This window comes from Ovis canadensis, chromosome 3 (genome assembly GCF_042477335.2).
Source record: "Ovis canadensis isolate MfBH-ARS-UI-01 breed Bighorn chromosome 3, ARS-UI_OviCan_v2, whole genome shotgun sequence".
In the NCBI taxonomy this organism is placed as follows: Eukaryota; Metazoa; Chordata; class Mammalia; order Artiodactyla; family Bovidae; genus Ovis; species Ovis canadensis.
Genome location: NC_091247.1, coordinates 189,734,319 through 189,755,062, shown reverse-complemented (window position 1 = coordinate 189,755,062; position 20,744 = coordinate 189,734,319). Strand labels below are relative to the sequence as shown.

At 39.4% G+C, this 20,744-nt stretch overlaps 1 protein-coding gene across 2 annotated transcripts in view; it reads right to left on the bottom strand.

Annotated features, from left to right (window-relative positions):
* The window catches only part of DENND5B (DENN domain containing 5B), a 228,650-nt gene that overhangs the window by 35,328 nt on the left and 172,578 nt on the right, over window positions 1-20,744 (bottom strand). For both annotated transcript variants that reach the window (XM_069585398.1, XM_069585399.1), the window contains 4 exons: window positions 14,993-15,086; window positions 10,267-10,398; window positions 8,838-8,990; window positions 7,884-7,962 (listed from right to left, as the gene is read on the bottom strand). In XM_069585398.1, the coding sequence (XP_069441499.1) occupies window positions 7,884-7,962; window positions 8,838-8,990; window positions 10,267-10,398; window positions 14,993-15,086 (458 nt within the window). The remainder of the gene's footprint in view (window positions 1-7,883; window positions 7,963-8,837; window positions 8,991-10,266; window positions 10,399-14,992; window positions 15,087-20,744) is intronic.

The window sequence follows — 20,744 nt, the reverse complement described above, 5'->3', positions numbered from 1 at the left end:
GTTAGCTACAATCATAGAATTTTCCTTTCGAAAAAATGTTTACAAAGAAAAACCTGAGTTTGGATTCTTTAGTCTGAGAAGTTTCTACTTCAAGTTCAGAATCCAAGTAACAATATGTTTATCATACAAAGTGAGTAACCTAAATGGACAGTTAGAAGTATAATGTCTATGAGTCATTCTCTTATGAAGCCTGAAGAGCTAACATTTATGTAAGAAGGAAAGATTATTCTTTTATGTAACAATGGCTAAACAATCAATTAGTGGCTAATATATTGTAGTTGGGCTTCCCTGGTAGCTCAGTGGTCCCAATGTGGGAGACTCAGAATCTTCCCTGGGTCAGGAAGATCCCCTGGAAAAGGAAATGGCAGCCCACTCCAGTATTCTTGCCTGGGGAATCCCATGGACAGAGGAGCCTGGTGGGCTGCAGTCCATGGGGTTGCAAAGAGTCAGATACGACTTAGGGACTAAACAGTAACAACAATATTGTTGGAGTGCTCAATCTCACTGTAAGTGAGGTTCTGTGGAGTTCAGTGCCCTTTATTTCTATTTCCTTATCTGTAAAAGAAAACTAAATTGCAACATAACACTTGGCAAATACATCATAAAATGAGAATTAAGGATGAGGGTTTTCACTGTACATTAAACTTACATTTTCTCAGTTTTTAGACACATTCTACTTTCGGGGGCTAGGGTACAATATCGGAACACGTAAGTTTATATGAAGCTGGCACTGAAGGAAGACAGGGAACATTTTGGTGGATAAGGATCTGCAAGATTTTGGCACTTGATGCAAGAAGCTCAACTGATACTTGGCAGGTATAACATAAGTGAACATTGATGGAGTTGCCACGACAAAAAGAATGTAGCCGACCAACCTAAAGGCAGTTCTTTTGAGGGCCTGCCGTATCAAATAGGTAATAAATAGGGCATCTGTCTTGGCAGTCTGTGGAGGGAGTTTTCGATGGGTCACTGAAAACACTGGTTGATCTCAATACCCAACAGGTGACAGACACAAAAGACACTATTTCAGAGATTTGCAGGCAATATGCTGTTTGTCTTCCTGTTTGAGACTATTACCACTTAAGTGTGTTAATTAATGAAAGAACATCCCTCTTATTGGAGAGAAAGTGAAATGCCTCAGAGAATGCCTCTACATCCTAGATGATTAGACAGCATGTAAGATGGCCGCACATGTGGTAAGAAATGGGTTGAGAAGAGAAAAAGAAAAAGACTATGAGGCAGGAAAAAGGGGCTGAGTTACCATTATCTGGCAACTTGACCAGAGGAAGACAGGACTATAGAAGGAATCATGCCTCAGGGGGGCAGAGAACAAGTGAGGTACTAAATAACAGAGGAGCTTGACATTTAAAAAAGCAGCAGCATCCACAAAAAGAACATTCACAGGTCTAAGCATGTTCTAGGAATCCTATTTTGGAATCCTCTTTCCAAGCCACCCTTCACTGATCAGTATTCCTTTTAAAAAAAAATATATATATATTTTTAATTAGAAGGTAACTGCTTTACAATGTTGTGTTGGTTTCTGCTGTACAAGGATGTGAATCAGCCATAAGTACACATATACCCTCTCCCTCTTCAGCCTGCCTCCCATTCCCGCCATCCCACCCCTCTAGGTCACCACAGAGCACCAGGCTGAGCTCCTAGTGCTATACAGCAACTTCCCACTAGCTATCTGCTTTACACATGGTAGTGTAGATATGTCAGTACCACTTTCCCCTTCCCCCACTGTGTCCACGAGTCCATTTTCTATGTCTGCATCTCTGTTCCTGCTTTGCAAAAATGTTCCTCAGTTCCATATTCCTTAAACACACAATATACTTTTTCATGTCTTCATGCAATTTGTTAAAGGCTTTTGCTTTTACAGTGTTTCTGCATTTTTCTCCTTGTTTATGGCCTGCTTATCACCTCAGATTGAGAGCAGTAGAGCATAATGGTTAAGAAGATGGTCTTCTCAAACCCTACAGAGGAATTAATAGCTCACTGACCTTGGGTAGGTCATTTAACCCCTCTATGGTCTGTTTCATCACCTGCAAATTGGGGACAGTCACAATACCTACCTTATTCAAACAGATGTAAAACACTTATAACGGTGCCTGGCACAAAGTAAACTCTCAAAAGAAAAAAAAAAAAGAAATTTAGCTTTAATTTTGCCTCTGTGTGAAATCTTTCCTGAATATACTTTCTCCCCTAGGCACACTGTTAGGTAAGTTATTCCCTTTCTCCTGTGGGACTTTTAATACTGAACCTCTATCACAAACCAATCACAATTTAACACTTCTGTTACTCTTATTATTAAATTACATGCCTCTTGAGGCTTGGTCATATCCTATTCTTAGAATATCCAGCTGCTACTGCTGCTAAGATGCTTCAGTTGTGTCCGACTCTTTGCGACCCCATAGGCATCAGCCCACTAGGCTCCTCTGTCCCTAGGATTCTCCAGGCAAGAATACTGGAGTGGGTTGCCATTTCCTTCTCCAATGCATGAAAAGTTAAAAGTGAAAGGAAAGTTGCTCAGTCGTGTCCGACTCTTAGTGACCCCATGGACTGCAGCGTACCAGGCTCCTCTGGAGGCCCCCTCAAAATGCTGAGCAAATACTCATTGAGGAAGATAAGATTATTTAGGGCCAGATGGCAGAAGCTTAAATAATGAGTTAGAAACATCTAGAAATCCTAGGGAGGGGAAAGAGATTTTGAAAAGAAATGATATGCTTCTCAGTGCTTTTTTTTTGGCCACATGCTACGGCATGTGGGATCTTATTTCCTGACCAAGGACTGAACCCGCATCCCTGCAGTAGAAGTGCAGAGTCTCAATTACTGAACCTCCAGGGAAGTTCCCTACTGCTTTTTAGTCAGTTAAGCAGAGTGACAGCGTGACGGGGTATGTGTGCACTTAGTCCCTCAGTCACCTCTGACTCTTTGCGACCCCATAGACTGGAGCCCGCCAGGCTCCTCTCTGCCCATGAGATTCTCCAGGCAAGAATACTAGAGTGGGTAGCCATTTCCTTCTGCAGGGGATCTTCCCAACTGAGGAATCAAACCTGGGTCTCCTGTACTGCAGGCAGATTCTTTACCATCTGAGCCAGGGAAGCCCAGTGTAATGGTACAAATGCTACAAGGCAGATGAGCTAGAAGTTGTTTCAGAGGCCAGCTTGTAGATGAACTAAGACAGTGGCAGCCAGTGAAAACAAAGAGGAGAAATATGCAGTGGAATTAAATAACTAGATTAAGGGTAAGCAAGACTCAAGAGTCAAAACAATATTAAGTATGAATATAAACTGTTTTACTATATAGTATTCCATAATCATAACTTTCCTTTATTTAATCTTGATTTTGCAAATAAAAAAAAATGAGGCTCAAAGAGGTTAAGATATCTGCCCCCCAAATTCCATTAATTAAAAGGGGTAGAGTATTCTGATGTCATGTCCAGTGGACTGTTACATTAAGGATGACTTTCTGGCTTGCCTGACTGAGAAGAGGGTTATGATGTCATTAAGTGGAACTGAGAAGAAGGAAGAAAGTACGATTGGGACAGGAGGGAGAGGTGCTAAGATAATGAGTTTGTTTCAGGATGAGTTGAGTTTGAGGTCCCACTGGGCTATGGATGTCTAGGAACTAGGGCTGGAGATAGAGATTTATGAAAAATCTGCTAATGGGATAGACTGATGATAACAGTACATTAGCTGTCAACAAAAAGATGCTGATGTCCTAACCCCCAGTACTTCTACAATGAATGTCTGTTGTTCAAGCCATCCCGTTTGTGGTCCTATATAATGGCAACTGAGGGAAATTAATTAATACAGTATTTTATTACTAAACTTTGGAGGAAAGTTTAGAAGCCTGTGAACAAAAATGCAGATTAGGAATTAAGGAATGAGGCCATAGTTTTAATCTAGAGATCTAAAATCTAAGAAAGTTTCCATGAAGTCTCTTCTAGACAGAATAAAAATTTATAAACTATTCAAATGTATATTTCTATTAGTATTTCTTTTTTTTTTTTCTGGCTACACCACACAGCTTGCAGGATCTCAGTTCCCACCAGGGATTGAACCTGGGTCACATCAGTGAAACTCTGGAATCCTAAACACTAGTTCAACAGGGAACTTCTTAGTATTTCTTAATTCACTATACTCAAATGCAAAAGGCTACTTTCTCCTTCAATACAAATACTGGTTTAATACTCAGCCACAGAAATGTCCTTTGTATTCTGCCTGCAAGAATGCTACCGCATAGACAGCAAGTACACAGAGCATAGAGACTGCATGTATTGTTTTATAGAGTCATAATATACCCATGGGCAGGTAAGTAATTAAAGAAACTTTTGATGTAAGACCTTTAAAGAGTGACTCCAAATTCTTGGCTAGATCTAGAATAAACCATTTAAACCATAAAAACCATTTAAATAGAAACAGTCATTTCTATTCCCTTCTGCATTCTACCTCCCTCCTTGCCAACTGTTTTAAAAGTGCATTTAAAGTTTAGTTGAAACTTATCTGAGGATGCAAGGTTTGGAGACAACACCCATGTCTAAGCTGGTCCACATTTTAAAGGTAGAAACTTTGGGGTGATATATCAAGAATGGTCCTCTTTCTAGAATCAACTACATTCTGAGATCCTCTCTCTAAAACAGGATTTCTAACTACTAGGTACAGTGACTTGGTCAAAATTTGATGAAGTCAAAATTAAGACAGTTTTAAAAGATATGGAGGGAACTTAAGTGCACATTACTAAGTGAAAGAAGCCAATCTGTAAAGGCCTCATACCACATGATGTCAACTATATGACACTCTAGGTAAGGCAAGACTATGGAGACAACTAATTAAAAAGATCAGTGGTTGCCAGGGGTTAGAGGAGAGGGATGGATGAATAGGTGGAACACACGATTATTAGGACAGTGAAGTTACTCTATATTACACTATAATGGTGGATCCATGTCATTAACACGTATCTGTCTAAACCCATAGTACGTATGACACATCAAGAGTGAATCCTAATGTAGATAAACTATGGGCTTAGGGTGCTGATGTGTCGACGAAGGTTCAACAACTGTAAGAAAGGTACTACTCTGATGGAGAAGCAGGATAATGAGGGAGGTTATGCATGTGTTGGGGCGGAGAGTTCAGGGGAAATCTCTGAACCATCTGTTCAATATTGCCATGAACCTAAAACCGCTCGAAAAATAAAATCTATCAAAAAATTTAAGGCAGTCTACCCTGCTATGGTCCTCTTGCTAACACAGACTTTTTCCATTCTTCTACAATCCTTAAAATGTCTGATTCTTGTTTAGGGCTGCTTCCTGGCTCAATGCTAGTAAGAGCTGTGTTTAAATCCACTGTGAATCTCCAAGGACCTGGAGGATCTTTGCATAATATGAAGACACATACTGTTTACTGCCATTAGTTAGGAAGCTAAGTAGTTGGCAAACAAACTATTTTTTTTGGAAAAAAACAAAACACCAGATTTAAAATCATTAAAGTCAGGGAACTGCTAATTTTTGTATAATTAGAACATAGTTTCTCAATAATGACTTTTATTTTTAAACTGATGTTTTTATATACATTTCACACTGTCATATTTTTAAGTCCTACACTGTCATATTTTTAAGTCCTAACTTCATGGGCTGAATCATCACAAGTGTTAGAGCAATATTTATCAAATCCACCCCTCCAAACAAACAGTAAATTTGATTTCAAAAGCTACACAGCTTACATTAATCCTACTTAGGATCAGTATAATATTTAGCTTATGTTTATTCTTAGATCACCGGCCCTTCACTGACACTTGGCAGTGCAGCACAATGACCGCATGAGGCTTTGACACATTCTGTATTTCTGAGCCCTGACTTGAGTTTTACTAGTGTCATTACTGACTGCCTGAAGCGCCCTGCAAATGGCTGAGTCTCTGGTCTCTAGCTCAACCACCCATGATTTGGTTATTCAAAGCCATGAACTTCCTGGTGTTGCCTGGTAGCTGCTCACTCTAACAGATGGACATTCTCACACGCCTGTTTAGTAGAAGTCAAATGCCTCCCTGCCTAACAAAGCTTGGTTTTTGCAACATTTCACACTACAAATGGTCCTAAGAATTTATTCTAATTAGGGTAAACTACCTTAAATATGGTCTTATGTCTGAATTGCTAAATTTTCCATGAACTTGGGTAAATATTAGAGATAATTTCAGATACACTAATGCATTTTTACTTTTTCAATAGGAAAAGGGACAAACGGACACTAGAGAATGCTTTTAAGCTTGATCTCAATCATTATAAACACAGTTACATTATGGGACATTAGAACTTTGACATTCTATTTAGAGGAGGTCCAGGGCAATGGCACCCCACTCCAGTACTCTTGCCTGGAAAATCCCATGGATGGAGGAGCCTGGTGGGCTACAGTCCATGGTGTCGCTAAGAGCCGGACACAACTGAGCAACTTCACTTTCACTTTTCACTTTCATGCACTGGAGAAGGAAATGGCAACCCAATCCCATGTTCTTGCCTGGAGAATCCCAGGGACGGGGGAGCCTCGTGGGCTGCCATCTATGGGGTCGCACAGAGTCGGACACGACTGAAGCGACTTAGCAGCAGCAGCAGCAGCAGCAGCAGCAGGGCAATGTAGTATCCAGTTCCTATTCCTAGCTGTCTCATTGGATACATTGAAAAAGCAGGTTTCCAATAATAAGTACCACTTTTAGAGTAGTATTGCCCTCTAGAGGCAGTGAGGGGAATGGAAATAGTGTGCTTCAATCATACTTGCAATGCTTTCTTTTCCTTCTTTTTCAAAAAATATGTATTTTTTTGGCTGTGCTGGGCCTTTGGCGTGGCACATGAGATCGTCAATCCTTGTTGCTGCACGTGGGATCTGTAGTTGTGGCATGTGGGATATAGTTCCCTGAGCAGGGACTGAACCCAGGCCCTTGCATTACGGGCATGGAGTCCCAGCCACTGGACCACAGCGAAGTCTCTGCAGTGCTGTATTTCTAAAGTTAGTGGTTGGCTTATGAATTTTTTTTTTTAAATAAGCCTTTAAAAATATTTTTTCAATGCCTAATTCATAATTTTAGAAAATGTTCCCAAATAGCTGATTCAATATAAAATATTTTATCTCTAACTCTACTATCTACTAACTCTCTACTATTACTTCTTTTTATGAAATAGATGGTTATTTTGCTTAAAGAAAAACAAGCTCATTTTTATGAAAAATATACAACAGGTAGAGCATCTATGAATCCTATATAATTAAAGAGCTAATGAATCATGACAGTGTAACATAAGATGTCTCATAAATTGAAGAATATGATTTCTGAAGATTTTTGAAATATATATACACACACACACACACACACACACACACACACGTTTTCTCCCCTGAAAGATTATTAACAATGTGATAAAACTTTTATTCAAGAAAAAATCAGTATACACCATACCCTAATACTGCTTAGAGTAGGGATACTACTTATATGATTCTTTACACTTTATTAACTCCGGAGGTTGGTGATGGACAGGGAGGCCTGGCATGCTGCAATTCATGGGGTCGCAAAGAGTCGGACACGACTGAGCAACTGAACTGAACACCTTATTAGAGGTTTTCAAATGTTATCTGATTTGATCAACATTATAGCCTTGACATGGCTAATATTATTTTCCCAATCTGTGGATGAGGAAGCTGAAGATCAAAAGGTCAAGGGACTTTCCCCAGGTCTCAGAGTTAGTAATATTCCTCCTCCTACTCCACCCACTAGTGGCAAGATGGGGTGAGTGGCAGTTTGAGAGAGAAAGAGGTGAAGACAAAGCCATAGGGACTGATTTTTTCACATGGTCCACTGCTGCCAGTGCTGTAGAAACAATCAAGCCAATGAATTCTCACCTGGCGACTCTGCAAGGTGCTCTTGTTTCTCTTCTCTGTCCTGAAACTGAATTAAATGTGACCACAAAGCTGACTTCCCCTGAAAGTACAAAGTATATATAATTTTTCATTTTATAACAAAGAATTCATTAAAAAATAACTTCTCATCAAAACCATTCACATTGAAATGCCAATTATGAAGCTGGGAAACTGAAGTTCATCCATTCCTAGCTATGTGACATCCTGAGCATCCCGCTCCACGTGTGGTGAGGGCCATCCTTTGCCTCACTGACAAGGCTGACAGCAGCCTGGGGAAGGTCAGCAAAGCAAAGGCCAGAAGTGCAGGCATGGAAATTCCCAACTTCAGCTGGGCTATTACTTCACTGTATATAACTAGGGCTGTCTACACTGGCCACATTAGTAACCGTGGAATTAAAGGCTCTAGCAACCCAGAATGTATTTGTGTCTGCAAAACATGTTTGAATGTATGCAGGAGCAATGAGGGAAGAAAAGTGGGGCAGGAGGAGAAACAGAAAAGATGAGGAAGAAAGAAAGATGCACACAGCAGGGGGAAAAAAAAAAGCAGAAAGGGAGATAAGAGGGACAAAAGCAAAGTAAGCATCTAGTTTTTCCACCCTGAATTACCAGACAACTTAAAATGGCAAAGAACTAATATTTCGATTTTTTTCTTAAATAGTGATGAAAGTAGATACTTAATGGAACTTCAGTGAATACAGTCCCTGCAGTGAATGTGTTTTGTGTTATCTTTTCCTGTACTAGGAAAGGAGCCCCAAACTACTTGCTAATCATGGGTTGTATTTTCTTTTTCTGGAATTAAAATGTCTGTGGTATATTTCTCATTATCCTGTGACAAAGGGACTTATCCTTTCATTTTCATGTTTTTTTCCCTTTTTGTTACTTTTCTTAACGGGACTTCTAACTGGTCCTGTCAGCAGGGCCTCTTGAACCTGTTACCTGCTTGACTTGCAAGCCATGGCTCCATATCCTTTCCAACAGGTCACAGAGGCTGGCAATCAGGGTGTTCTCCTCCAAGCCAGTTATGTTTGCTTCCCCATGGCCCAGTTCCACTGCTTCATGTCCCATCTTCTCCACCAACATGCGTTTCGTCTGAAAATATAACATGTGGTCTCAAGTGTTATACCAGCAATGAGGCCAAAAGCCATCAAGTCAATTCCTGAATGAGGAGACCTGGGATCCCTTCACTATATTTCTAACTGCAGATTTTGAATCACCTTGAGGAAAGTGTCTTAATCTCTGTGGTCAACAATAAATAATATCATGTATAACTTTCAGAGAAATAGAGAGCAACTAAAGAGAGATTCTGATGCTATTTTAAAGTATCCTCATGAAAATGCTTATGTACAACAATTTTCAGATTACTAATTTGAATAACATTGGGCAATTACACCAGATCTACTATATATCATAGAATCTGAAACTCCATCCTGCCACCACCACTCATGCTCCATCTTAGCACACTAAAGATATTCACACTTAAGTTTTGATTGCACTTAGGCAAAAACCACAATACAAACAGGCAGTTCTAAATTTTTTCAGAATTCTCTAATTTGTAAGTGAAGCAGACCTCTTTTTTTCCTTCTTCATTTTCCCTTTCATCTCTTCTCTGGAATAAGTATGTACCAGAAAATGGAAAGGAAATGGAAATCAGTTTCAAGTACGGTAACTTACAGTAGACTTAACTGTCCTCATAAAATGTAAGTGAGTGAGAATCTAGTTACTTTAGGCAAGGACCATGTCTGTGTGATTCAGCATTGCAAGCTGATGCGGACACAGTGCATTTACTCAACACAGAGAAGGTACTCAAGAAATGACTGTCAAATGAATGAATGAAATTATTGGCTAAAATGATGTGCTGAGTTTTGTCAACTTGTAGTGCTACCTCTGATAAACACAGATATCTGAGAGGAGACTCATGTACAGAACACACAAATCTACAACACAGCTAAGATCTTCCTTATGGGTATATGCACACACATATGGCACAGATGAGGTTCTACACAGGTTCACACAGAGATACATACAAACACATATAAAACATGTGCTGCCTTTCACGTAAGTTGACAACATCCCTGACAGAGAACTTCTGATTGGCTTAATATCTGTCCATGTTGGAGAGGAAGACAGCAACAGCTGAAAGGTGAGAAAAACTGTGCAGGGCTCCCATGTCATTGATTCTGTGGTGACAGACAGAACCCACAGAGGTTCATGACTTTAGTAAAGAGCTCACGAGGTTTATGCCACAGTATTAAGTGTCTTTCTAATGAAGCTAAAGACTCAAGTGGGGGTTGGCTCAGTTCATTTTAGCTTCGCACATGGAGTGAACATGAATGCGCACTGTCCTGCACCAGTGAGTAATACGTACCTTCATTCTACATTCTTTTAATAAGCCTTCTACAAATTTCCAGTTGGTTTGTGCAATCACCGCAGGAGAGAGGTCTGACAATTTGGGTTGCCTCAGGTTTTTTCCTAAACTTCGTGCCTCTTGCATGTATTTCTAAAAATTAAAGAGTATTTTTAATGCATAAACATCAGATATTCTTCTAACCTACTTAACCTTAAAAATAAGTGCAGGAACAAAATGCAAAAAAAGGCCGTACATCTATATATGTGCAACAGCAGTTCAAGGTTTAGTACACTGAAAGGCAGAGGGTAGTCACACTCCCTCTACTGTTAGTCCCGTGAAAATGAGTGACAGAAGCCACAGCAAATAAAAACTCATTCAGTCTTTTACTGGGAATACCCAGTGTATGATTAGTTGGGATCATGGCTGGCATGGAAAAACTGGGGTGTCTGAATGAATATTAAACCTATGGTTTTCCAGGAACCCAGTGATTCTCAAATTACTGGTTTCCTCCACCCATTTCCCCACAGATCAAGAGCCCCGAGGCGCTTCCAGCCTCTTGGGGAGTGCTGTCCTTTGTTCTAATCAAGTCACAACAGTAAATTAAGCCAGCTCTGGAAAATGGCTGCAATGAATTTTATGACCTCAGGCATACGTGCTTATTCATAAAATGGGCATAAAACAAGCCCACCTGCCTCATAACAAAGGCTAGGCGACCGCTCTGAAAAGTATCATGTACTCCCAATGTAGGAGGTGACCTCTTATTTCCAAGATACTTCGCGACATCCGTACTTTGCCTTGTTCCATGGTCAAAATAAATCAGAAATATCATATCATTTTAGAAGACATCAACGACTCAGAGAGGACCACAGAAACTCAGACCACTGCTCTTGAACTTTGGTTAGTGAATTTCCAGTAAGAGAAGCACTACATGTAATTAGTTCAGCACAGCTGTTAACTTTCTTCTTTCTGTGGCACCTGCGAAAGCTCATCCGGATACCTTATGTTGGTGTCAGGACTGCAGGGCAGAATCTCCAAGAAGTCTAAGTGTCTTAGGTCTGTATTTAGAGAATAATTGCTCTAATTATATAGTAAAACCAGCAGTTTATTGGAGTGAGAGAGACTGCAAGTCAGCACATCCTCCCACAGACACATATGTGAAATCTATCTTTACTATCTTAAGGGAAGATTTGATAGTATAAGAAAAATATGTGTAAAATCTTTTGCATTCTTTAAATAAAAGAGAGTTTTTGCATATTTAACACATTTCCCCTTTAGAAGAAAAATAACCCGCTAAATTTAGTACAATTGTTAAAAATCTCACCAATTAGGGATTCAACAAAGCCATTTACCTTCTACTTCCCAACCCTCCTGACAAAAGGCAGCATTTACAAAATAATCTCTTTTCTAGTGTAGTTATTTTAAGGATGGACTTAAAAATTAAATGGACTCTGCACACGGTTAGTTGTGTATATTTCTTCCTGCTTCAAATCCTTTTTAGAGGGTAAAAGGAAGAGGGAAAATTGACAATGAGAGGCAACAATCTCCACCAGGGAAATTAAGTGTAACAGAGTTGTGTGAAACATCCTGAAGGTTAGTATACATAAAAGCAGGAAATGAAGAATTTCAGAAAAATAAACCTGAGATATAAGACAGGGATCATATATGAGACTATAATTACCTCCATTTCCTATCATTTCAGGTTGTACTAATGTTATTTGGAACATTACAACTTAGAGATAAATGGTTGGTAAAAGCAAACGTTAACTGCTAATGTTAAAAGGGTTCTGTTTCTCCCCAGGCCTCAATTCCTCCATCTTTAGGACAAATACAGAGAGAACCACTACAAGACCCAATTCTCAAGAAGAGTGAAGTATCACACGTGGCTTAGGAAGAAATACACTAGCTACAATGAAAGAAGTGAGGTACATGACAAAGCAAGAGGATAGGAAGAAGCCTCAGGCATTTTCCTTTTCTCTGAAATACATGACCAGATTTTAAAAAGTCAATAATTGGATTAAAAATTAACCACTGTTTAAAGTTTAGGTTCTATTTTATAATATAAATGACAGCAAGCTAGAATGGGACTGTCCTTTGAGTGGCCATATTCACTGATCAGCCAGCACATACGAGGCAGATAAAGTATTAGCCAACAGTGAATTCCATGGAGCCACATGCAAACTCTCCTTCTGAGCACTTTGTTGAAGCTACAAAACAAGTCACATTCCATGGACATGTGCAGAATGAATACAGGGGTGGCTAAAGACCCCTTCTCATAGCAAGAAGTGAGGCTGCTTCTGCATACTGAAAAAACAAAGCAGTGCCCTTACAATAAACAAGTGACAATACAGATTGTGCTTTCTTTGGGGTAACTGGAGGAAAAGGTGTATTTTAAGATAAAAAACTGAGAAGGAAGAAATCTTTCATAGGGAGTGGTTTCATAATAAAGTCCATTTTCCTACAGAGGGAAGTCACCCCAGGTTTCTTCTAAGACTTCTACTATGCTCTTCTTCATTTCTAAACCAAAAATAGTAGAAAAGTGAGTGAATAAAGTGAAAGTTGCTCAGTCGTGTCCAACTCTTTGTGACCCTTGACTCTTACATGACTTAATAGTCCATGGAATTCTCCAGGCCAGAATACTGGAGTGGGTAGCCTATCCCTTCTCCAGCGGATCTTCCCGACCCAGGAATCAAACTGGGGTCTCTTCCATTATAGGCAGATTCCTTACCAACTGAGCTATCAGGGAAGCCCAAAATAGTAGGACCTATCTATAAAAACATATCCTGTTATTCAATAAACACTGAAATAACTGCTCTTCAGCACAGGATTTCATCTAATAAATACCCTGTCCCTCTAACCAACGTGGAGCATGTGAAGAGCAGACCAATGTAAAGTTAAGTAAATTTATCTTACTATGTCATAATGGGATAAAATACAACCAAAAGTCCTAAGTAACTCTGGCCCTCAGGTGAGTAATGTTCAGTGCAACCTAGCTGTGCAGGGTTCCTGGCAAGAGTATTGGCTTGGAGTCAGGAGGCCTGGCATGTGGGCCTAGCCCTGCCTCTGTGTGTCCATTTGACTTTAGACAAAGCCTTTTGGACTTTCTTCCCTGCTGGCTCAGACGGTAAAGACTGCCTGCAATGCAGGAGACCCAGATTCGAACCCTGAGTCAGGAAGATCCCCTGGAGAAAGGAATGGCTACCCAATCCAGTATTCTTGCCTGAAAAGTTCCACAAACAGAGGAGCCTGGCAGGCTACAGTACATGGAGCCACAAAGAGTCAGACATGACTGATCGACTAACACTTGGATTCGGTTAAATCATGTCTAGCTGGACAAAGATACCTCAACTGTTTCTTTTAGCACTAAGATTCTATATTGGTGATCTGATTTTCTGACCATATAAAATACAGACCAGGAACAGATAAACTCAGCAAAAGAAAAGTTGTTTGAAAATGAATCACTTATGCACTTTTGCAAAGTGCTTAAGTAAAAGAAAATTTGAATACTTAAATATTTCCCCTTTTTGGAAGAAAAACAATGTGCTAAATCTAGTCCCCTTCTTTTCCCTCAAAAATACCACTGATTTGGGATTCAAATAATCAGTTTTCTCTGCCAAATGTAGAGAATACTCTCGTTAGCGCACACACCATCACGAAGAGGTACAAGTCACAAAAGGAAGTGGAGAGCTAAGATTTCACGTCACAAGGTGATGTGAGGCATCTAGAGCTACGTGCACTCACACACGTGGATGATTCAAGGAACATCACAGACAAGATTCAGGAACATCTGCAAAGGACTTTCAGGCAAAGAACATACCAGGCAGCACTCAGAGAAGGATTTTTTAGGAAGTCGTGCAGGAGGAGGTGGACCCTGATCCCACTCCCAGAATGCCATGGAGTTCTGACAGACCACAAGTTCCCCGGAAGGCTATGAGGATGGAGAAGTGCAAATGACAGAAAAGCAAAAGAGAAAAGGATGGGAGAAAGAGACAAGCAAAACAAGCATGCATATGATAAAGTCACAGCAGAAGGGAAGGGAGAGAAATACAGTAGCACAAAGAAAAGCAGTAGACAGGCTATGCTTGGTTCTTAAGAAGATGTTTAAAACCATGTACGTATGAACAAATCAACAAAAAGCAATATATATATATTCAGAATGATGTTTTCTGTTTTTTTAAACTCATTTGAGTTTAGAAAAGAGTTAACAGATAATTGACTGCATTTTTTTGATCACAAAAAATTAAAAATTACTTATCATTATTCAAATGTATAATTACTGTTTTATTTTCAAATAGTACAAATAAAGCATAAGGATATTAATTTAAAGTAATTTTAAAACACTCCTAAAAATGGTGTCAACAAGCCAAGGACAAATCACAGGCAAATATATATTTACTAAGTTTAAATTATGTTTGAAACTTAGAAAGTCTATGCTTCTTATACCTTTTTCCCCCTGCAGGAGATATACTGACCAAAACTTTATCCTAAGCTCAGCCTTTACTTGATGTGGTCCACAGGGAGACTTGTTTTACAGCCTTATTTTAGATGTATTAAAATCACAAAATGGAAAAAAAAAGGTGTTTCAGCTATGTCAGTCAGCATAAGAGAATTACTATTTTAAAACATAAATTGAACAATTATTTTTTTTAGAAGAATGCAAGAGAAGCTACACAATGATACCTGCTGGACTAAGTAAGCCTAGCTTACAGTTCCGCATCAAGGCATCCCAGGAAGGCAACACACATACCTCCCGCAAATCGTTGTCCAGCCCAACGTGCTCAGAATGCTGGCGAAGGCGGTCTTTCCTGCGCTGTGCAGTGGCACTCCGACTCACCCAGCGACTGAAAGAATAGAAGGGGGTAGGTTAAAACAAACAATCAAATGAAAAAATAAAATGTGATCTCACCTGTCTTTAAAATAGAAAGGATATACAGTTGAAAACTAAAGACCAGCAATACTTATTTTTCAATAGATTCTTTTTAAACAAGTATATATCAGCTTTATTGAGATGTAATTTAGATACCAGATACTGGCTCAGTTACTCAGTCATGGCCAGCTCTTTGCAACCCCTTGGACTATAGCCTGCCAGGCTCCCCTGACAATGGAAATTTTTGAAAGCAAGAATACAGAAGTATTGCCATTTCCTTCTCTAGGAGATACCATATAATTCATCCATTTAAAGTATCCAATTCAGTGGTTTTTAGCATATTCATAGAGATGTGCAACCTTCACCACAATCAATGCTTCTTTCAAACTGAGGTTAACAAGTGTACAGTGTCTGTAATGATTTTCTCCTTTCCACCTACCTGCCCAACAGAGCCCCAAGCCTGGATAGAGACCACTGCAGCACTTTCCTTTATCATATCCATGTATTAATAGATTAGTTCTTGATTTCCCTCATGACTACCAAGAATCACTGAACCTGCTGCCCTTTTTCAAGTTCCCCCATTTCTCTTCAAGACTGTTACCAAACCTTTCCCTTTATCCTCAAGTGCCTCTACTCAACTTGATGACCCAGCCTTGCCTCCCTCCTGCTGCTCTCTACTTCACTGATACACACATACAGACCCAACCCCTACTCATCTTTCTTCTAATCCCAAAATGTAATATATATTGGCCACAGCTCGAAACTTTCTTCCACCAGGATCCTTGACTAATCCTCTCTTGCCTATTCGAATCTTCTCCATTAGAAATCTCGTGTGCCATATCTCCAATTTTTTTTTTTCTCTCAAATGAGTATTGCCCTTCAGCTTACAAGTATGCTGGTCTCTCTGACACTACATTTCAATCTGTTTCTTTGCTCTTTCATGTAAACATTCTTCAGAAAAGTTTACATGTAAGGCCTCTGCTTAATTATCTCTGGATCTTTTGTTCATCTCAAATCAGCTTCTTTCCCTGAAAATGATCTTGATGAAGCCATTTATAGCCCTAACTGCCAATCCAATGGCTGTAATTCAATTTTTAGCTTACTTACACTTTCTGCTGATCCTTCTCTCTACCTTAAACCTCCAGCTGTCTTCAAATACCTGAGTGATCCCAGTGGGGTAAGATCTCTCCACATTTGAGTCTTGGAAGATGAAGTTTTCTTCCAACTTCTATTCATCTCTCAGACAGCCTTAGGTGCTACATAGAAAGTGTTCTATAATTCCTCCAAATTTAAATTAGCTATCCCTCTCATACTCTCCAATTATAGTATTTACCACAGTGTTTTTTTGATAACTTGTCTATTTTCTATATAATCATCTCTGCTATAAATGCTTGAAGGGTTGATGTCATGTCTGTAAGCCATTTATCTGCAGAGTCAACTACATCACCTACTCCTTCTAAAAATACACCCTAAATAAATGTAATCAGAGACACAGTCTAATATTTAGGGTTACAGATGTTCATCACAGCATACATGCAATAATGAATTCTAAGTTTCCTTTATTCGAAGATTCACATTTTGAATGAGTTAGCCACTCACACTTGGGGATTCCCCAGTGGCTCAATGGATAAAGAATCTGCCTGTAATGCAGGAAACACAGGAGATGAGGGTTTAATTCTGGGTTGGGAAGATACCCTGCAGAAAGGAATGGCAACCGACTCCAATATTCTTGCCTGGAGAATCCCATGGACAAAGGAGCCTGGCAGGCTATGGTCCAAAAGGCAGCAAAGAGTTGGACATGACTGAGTGACTACACACACAAGACTCACATTTTGGTTTTTACATGTTTCTGAAACTAGGATGAATCTTCTGTGTCATATACAAGTTTAAAGTATAATTTTTCCAAAAAGCTTTTGAATTAATAGCAGATCTTACAATCAACAGTTACTCAGAATCAAGTAAACATGCTCAGTTCAGTTCAGTTGTTCAGTTGTGTACGACACTTTGTGACCCCATGAACTGCAGCACGCCAGGATTCCCTGTCCATCAACTCCTGGAGCTTGCTCAAACTCATGTCCATCGAGTCAGTGATGCTATCCAACTATCTCATCCTCTGTCGTCCCCTTCTCCTCCCGCCTTCAATCTTTCCCAGGTTCAGGGTCTTTTCCAATGAGTCAGTTATTTGTTTGCATCAGGTGGCCAAAGTATTGGAGTTTCAGCTTCAGTATCAGCCCTTCCAATGAATATTCAGGCCTGATTTCCTTTAGGATTGACTGGTTGGATCTCCTTGCAACCCAAAACACTCTCAAGAGTCTTCTCTAACACCACAGTTCAAAAGCATCAATTCTTTGGTGCTCAGCTTTCTTTATAGTCCAACTCTCACATCTATACATGACTACTGAAAAAACGACAGCATTGACTAGACTGGGTCTTTGTTGGCAAAGTCTCTGCTTTTTAATATACTGTCTAGCTTGGTCAAAGCTTTTCTTCCAAGGAGCAAGCGTCTTTTAATTTCATGGTTCAATGCAACCTAAATGTTCAACAGTAGGGGGTGATATAATGAAAGACCACATAGTCATTTAAAAAATTAAGTTACCAGGAATATCAATGGGGCTTCCAGGGTGGCTCAGATAGTGAAGAATCTGCCTCCAATGCAGGAGACCTGGGTTTGATTCCTGGGTAGGGAAGATCCCCTGGAGAAGGGAATGGCTACCCACTCCAGTATTCTTGCCCAGAAAATGCCACTGACAGAGGAGCCTGGTGGGCTACTGTCCATGGGGTTGCAAAGAGTTGGACACGACTGAGTGACTAAGACTTTCACTTTCAGGAATATCAATAATATGGGACAGTGGTCATGATACAATAATGAATGAAAAAGCTGGATACAATGCTGTGTAAGAAATTTTCTAATTAACAAAATAAGTATGGACATGCACACATATCAGGATCCATGCAATGGAAAGACATAATACCAAAAGTTAACATTTCATGGTGATGGCATTATAGGTGGTTTTTTTTTTTATTTTCAATTAATTTTTAATTGAAGTACAGCTGATATACAATGTAAGTTTCAGTATACAACAAAGTATTCAGTTTTTTAAAGTTATATCTCATTTATAGTTATTATAAAGTAATGGCTGCATTTCTTGTGCTGTACAATATATCCTTGTTGTTTTTGTTGTTCAGTTGCTCAGTAGTGTTAGACTCTTTGCAACTCCATGGACTGTAGCCCGCCAGGCTTCCCTGTCCTTCTCTATCTTCTGGAGTTTGCTCAAACTCATGTCATTGAGTCGGTGGTGCCATCTAACCATCTTATCCTCTGTTGTCCCCTTCTCCTCCTACCTTCAATCTTTCCCAGCATCAGGGTCTTCTTCAATGAGTCAGCTCTTTGCATGAGGTAGCCAGAGTACTGGACCTTCAGCTTCGGCATCAGTCCTTCCAATGAATATTCAGTGTTGATTTCCTTTAGGGTTGATTTCCTTTAGGATTGACTGGTTTGATCTCCCTGCTGTTCAAGGGTTTTTTCCACAATTTGAAGGCATCAATTCTTCAGTACTCAACCTTTTATATTGTCCAACTCTTACATCCATACATGACTATTGGAAAAACCATAGCATTGACTATACAGACCTTTGTAGGCAAAGTAATGTCTCTGCTTTTTAAAATACTGTTTAGGTTTGTCACTGCTTTTCTTCCAAGGAGCAAGTGTCCTTTAATTTCATGGCTGCAGTTACTATCTGCAGTGATTTTGGAGTCCAAGAAAATAAAATCTGTCACTGTTTCCATTGTTTCCCCATCTATTTGCCATGAAGTGATGGACCTGGATGCCATGATCTTTTTGTTTTTTTGAATGCTGAGTTTTAAGCCAGCTTTTAAACTCTCTTTCACCTTCATTAAGAGGCTCTTTAGTTCCTCTTTGCTTTCTGCCATAAGAGTGGTGTCATCTGCATGTATGAGGTTATTGATATTTCTCCTGGAAGTCTTGATTCCAGCTTGTGCTTCATCCAGTCCGGCATTTCACATGATGTACTCTGCACAGAAGTTAAATAAGCAGAGTGACAATATATAGCCTTGATGTACTCCTTTCCCAATTTGGACCAGTCCATTGAAGGTAGTCTGGTATTCTCATTTCTTGAAGAATTTTCCACACTTTGTTCTGATCTACATAGTCAAAGGCTTTAGTATAGACAATGAAGCAAATATTTTTCTGAAATTCTCTAGCTTTTTCTATGATCCAATGGATGTTGGCAATATGATCTCCGGTTCCTCTGCCTTTTGTAAACCCAGCTTGTACATCTGGAAGTTCAGATACTATTGAAGCCTATCTTGAAGGACGTTTAGCATTATTTTGCTAGCATGTAAAACTGTGCGGTACAATTTTGAATTCAATTGTGTGGTACAATTTTGAGTACAATTGTGCAGTAATTTGAATGTTCTTTGGCATTGCCCCTCTTTGGGACTGAAATGAAATCTGACCTTTTCCAGTCCTGTGGCCACTGCTGTTTTCCAATTTGCAGGCATATTGAGTGTAGCACTTTCACGGGATCATCTTTTAGGATTTGAAATAGTTCAGCTGAAATTCCATTACCTTCACTAGCTTTGTTCATAGTGATACTTCCTAAGGCCCACTTGACTTGACATTCCAGGATGTCTGACTCTGTATCACTGATCACACCATCGTGGTTATCTGGGTCAAGATCTTTTTTGTACAGTTCTGTGTATTCTTGACATCTCTTCTTAATATCTTCTCCTTCTGTTAGGTCCATACCATTTCTGTCCTTTATTGTGCCTATCTTTGCATGAAACGTTCTCTTGGTATCTCTAATTTTCTTGAAGAGATCTCTAGTCTTTCCTACTATTATTTCCCTCTATTTCTTTGCATTGTTCACTTACAAAGGCTTTCCTACCTCTCCTTGCTATTCTCTGGAACTCTGCATTCAGATGGGTATATCTTTCCTTTTCTCATTTGCCTTTTGCTTCTCTTTTCTCAGCTATTCGTAAAGCCTCCTCAGACAACCACTTTGCCTTTTTACATTTTTTTTTTCTTGGGGGTATTTTTGATCACTGCCTCCTATACAATGTTACAAATTTCTATCCATAGGTCTTCAGGCACTCTATCAGATCTATCCCTTCAATCTATTTGTCATTTCTACTGTATAATTATACAGGATTTGACTTAGGTCATACCTGAATGGCTGAGTGGTTTTCCCTACATTCTTCTATATCCTTGTAGTATATTTATTTCATATAGTTTGTACTTCTTAATCTCCTACCCCTTTCTTATCTCTTCTTCTCCTTCCCTCTCCCCACTGATAATCACTAGTTCGTTCTCTGTATCTGTGAATCTGTTTCTGTTTTATGTTCACTAATTTGTCTTACTTTTTAGATTCTACATATAAGTGATATCATACAGTATTTGTCTTTCTCTGACTTATTTCTTGTGCTGATTTCAAGCCCATCCGTGTTGTTGCAGATGGCAAAATTTCATTCTTTTTTTATGGCTGAGTATTACTCCATTGTGTATATGTACAAATATTGCATCTTCTCTATCCATTCATCTATTGAAGGACACTGAGGGTGCTTCCATATCTTGGCAATTATAAATAATGCTTCTATGAACATTAGGGTGTAT